Source organism: Accipiter gentilis, chromosome 11 (assembly GCF_929443795.1).
Source record: "Accipiter gentilis chromosome 11, bAccGen1.1, whole genome shotgun sequence".
Lineage (NCBI taxonomy): Eukaryota > Metazoa > Chordata > Aves > Accipitriformes > Accipitridae > Astur > Astur gentilis.
Window position 1 is genome coordinate 22,718,682 of NC_064890.1, and position 3,427 is coordinate 22,722,108.

Below are 3,427 nucleotides of genomic sequence, written 5' to 3' on the forward strand. Positions count from 1 at the left end.
TTGCCATCCTCCTGTACGACACGCACCCAGGTTTAAGGTCTTCTCAGCCCTGCAAAGATATAACCAGCGATGATGACGCACTGGCTAAAACAACAGGCACATCCTGAAGGAGGGAGGAGCACTTGGACCTGCAGCTCCGCCTTTAGATGGAGATCAGCATCGGAAACACCACAGTGGGAAAAATGACCCGTGGCAGCCACACAGCTTGAACCTGCACACAGCGAAGGCAGGAAATCTTTGTGGCCGTGGGGTGCACGCTGCTGGGCAGTCTCTCGAGCAGCCCTCAATGGCAGCTGCTGGCACGGCTACCTGGGTGTCCCTGGACCAGACCTGCCCCCTGTGCACACCAGCAGTCTTCCAGTACCATCAGTTTCCAGTCGTCTCAGAAGAACACCCACCCGGCGTAATGCTGAGAGACACTTCTCTCGCTCTCCCAGACCCTCTCCTCTTTCCTGGCCCCCATTCCAGTGCCTCGGGATGTCAGCCTTGACACAGAGGGTGATGTCTGTCCATGCCACCACCACTCTCTGTGGAAGCGGTCCAGACGCTCCGGGGTGCCGTGGGGACCTGCTGCCCTGCAGGGGACACGGCCAGGCCAGGACGCACCTTCCCAGCTCCGAGGGGCTGCGGAGATGCCGGTAGCATTGGCGCACCTGACACAGGCTCCAGGGGAGGAATGGAGTCTGGAGGAGGAGGAGGAAGCTCCGGTGGAAGTGGGGAATGTGAAGGGAGGACTTGCCCGAGGGTGTGCACCTCGGACCGGGGGAAGAAAGGGAGCTGGAGGGGATAAGGGGCAGGACCGGGGCGGAGGGGGGGGGGGGGGTGTCTCAGCGAGGGGCGGCGATGCCCATCAGGCGGGCAGGGATGCGGGCAGCCAGCAGGCAGGCCAGCACGACGCCGACGAGCTGCAGCAGCGCCAGCCCCAGAGCCGCCGTGGCAAGGTAGAACATGTTGGCGCTGACGAAGGCCGACACCTTGCCGAAGCAGCCGTCGCGGTGCAGGCTGCGTGCGCCGGGCGGGCGACGCTGGCAGCCCCGGCGGGCCCGACAGCAGCTGAGGGGCACGGAGCCGTTCTGCCGCAGCCCCCAGGGCGAGGCGAGCCAGTCGCGGTAGCTCTCCACGCCGCAGCAGGACAAGGCGCGCTGCAAAGCGTCCAGGGCGTCCGCCGTCCCCTCATCCTCCCCGTAGGCGAGCAGGGCCCGGCGCAGCCCCTCCTGGAAGCCCTGCGAGACGTCCCGGCGGTAGAGGAGCGCCGAGAGCCCGGCCGTCAGCCCGGCCGCAAGCACGGCGGTCAGGAAGGCGCCATAGGCGCGCAGGAGGCCGCGGTGCTCCGTGGCGGCGCCGAAGCAGCCCAGGAAGGCCCAGATGAGGACGGCGGCGCCGGTGGCCAGGAGGACGGCGGGGGCGCTGGGGCAGCCATTGGCCGACAGCGCCAGGTAGCCGCCCAGGGACACCTTGGCCCAGAGGCCGACGATGAGCATGACCAGCCCCGCCGCCCAGAAGACCAAGCTGAAGGCCATGAGGGACAGCTTGAGCACGGTCATGGTGCCCGCGGCCCGCGGCGGTGGCGGCGTCGGGGGGCTGCCGAGGGCGCCGGTCCGCGGAGGAGACGGTGCCGCGGCGGGTCTGGTCTGCCGGGCAGCCCTCGGTGCGGGGCCCGGCAGCGGCCTTCCCCCGCGGCAGCCGATGCGAGTCGCGCCGCCCTTCCGCCCCGTCCCCGCTTTTCAGTGCCCGGCGCGGGGGCGCGGCCGGCGGCGGCGCTTGTCCGCGCCGCGGGGCTCGGCGGGACGGGGCAGACGGGACGGGACGGGACGGGACGGGGGTCCCCTCCCCTTCCCCTCCCCTCCCCTCCCGTCCCCTCTCTCTCCCCCTGCTCTCCGCTTTTAGGCGAGCAGCCGCCTCTCGTTAGTGCGTACCCAGCAAACGGCGGTACCCGGCGGAGAAGCACGTACGTACGCTCCTTAGCGCGCTTTTCCGAGGTTTGGGGGGTCGTAAATGGGAGAGTGTGCGTGGGCTGGCACGTTCCTCCGGACCGGCGGAGGAAAAGGTTCTGCAAGCCGAAAGCTCGAGGTTCACTTCCACTGCAGCACGCTGCAAACCAGCTTTACCCTGGTCAAGGGAAGAAACTGTTTCTTGGAAGTATTAGGAGGAGCACCTAAAAACCCCGCAAATAATCCACAGGAAACGTAAGAAATCTATCAAACGAGAGGCTTTCTTTCTATTTCTTATACTGCATCGAGCTGTGCTATAAGGACACGTTGTAAAAGCAAGCAGAAATCTGTACCTGAATATTAACTAACTACATAGTCATTCGGTCAGTCTTGATTTTCCCAGCTGGAAACTGTTGCCTGGGTGGCCTGACTCTGTTAAACATTCACGTGATTTAGCCCGTGATAACACTGAACCCCAGAGAAGGCATTAAATGGCCAGGGATGGACACCGCTATGTAACGAGTGGCCCACCATCCCGTACAGTCTCATTGCAAAAGATAAGCTAATCTTACAAGCCGGCTAAGAAAAAGATGAAAAGGAAACCGTAAATGAGGCAGGCTCTCCGGCAGAGGTAGAATTAGCATCCCCAGTGGCAATTCATTGCTGAGTGAGTCTTTGACCACACTAAGCGACCAATTTCTCTTTCGCATTTCTTGACAATACCACAAGAGGTATGTAGTACTCTTCAGTTCAAGATTTTGTACCATCTTCATCACTGTGGGTCTCCACTGAACACAGGAACTACTCAAAAGCATTGCGAGACATAGAGTTGACTTTCGTATTGTCTTCAGGTGCTCAAGGAATTAATTTTGTGACATAGTAACTTACTACCAGACTTCTATAAAATGTTTCTGTTGCTTTTAAAAATGTTTTAATAAAATATTCCTACAGTTTCATTACTTGGTGGAAGATCTTTAACCTGTGCACTTTACTGGATCACCATGCACTTCAAACTGATACAGCTTTGAGTGAAATTGGGGTTTTTAGTTTGTATATGCAATAGTGACACCAAAAAATCAGGTCAGAGTACCCTGTTGTTCACATCTTTGTCAAACTCCTTTGGGACTGAATTCTGAGGTTTAATTGTGTTCCAATGGCAATTTTTCTGTGGAAGTTTGAGAAAAACACTTTGTTGGTTTCTTTCGGTTACAGAATCATGGAAGGAAAGGAGGTGCTTTATGTATCACATTTTAACACATCCATTTAATATACAACCAGAAACTCAGAGTTGTCAAAGCATTAATATAGCATGAAACATCATCTGTTCTTTATTAGAGGCCTTAATAATATAATTCACAGGACACTGTTATCGTTCCTGCATTTTACAGATTCTCTTCTTTTGCCTTTTTACAAGATAAAGCTCTTCATCAGTTTCTTGACAGATCAAGTCTGAGCTAGTTCCTTTGATTCTCAGATCCTCTCAGAAGATTCCCAGT

The 3,427-nt window shown here is 57.3% G+C and overlaps 1 protein-coding gene across 1 annotated transcript; it reads right to left on the reverse strand.

The window, feature by feature from the left end:
• Nucleotides 1-827: 827 nt before the first annotated feature.
• LOC126044597 (tetraspanin-7-like) lies at nucleotides 828-1,544 on the reverse strand. The gene has a single exon (XM_049814502.1). It carries the CDS (start codon nucleotides 1,542-1,544, stop codon nucleotides 828-830), a length of 717 nt encoding a protein of 238 aa, XP_049670459.1.
• Between the last annotated feature and the right edge of the window lie 1,883 nt (nucleotides 1,545-3,427).

Excerpts from the sequence above, each read along its gene's own strand:
- LOC126044597 (XM_049814502.1), bottom strand. The coding sequence starts at position 1,544 with ATGACCGTGCTCAAGCTGTCCCTCATGGCCTTCAGCTTGGTCTTCTGG.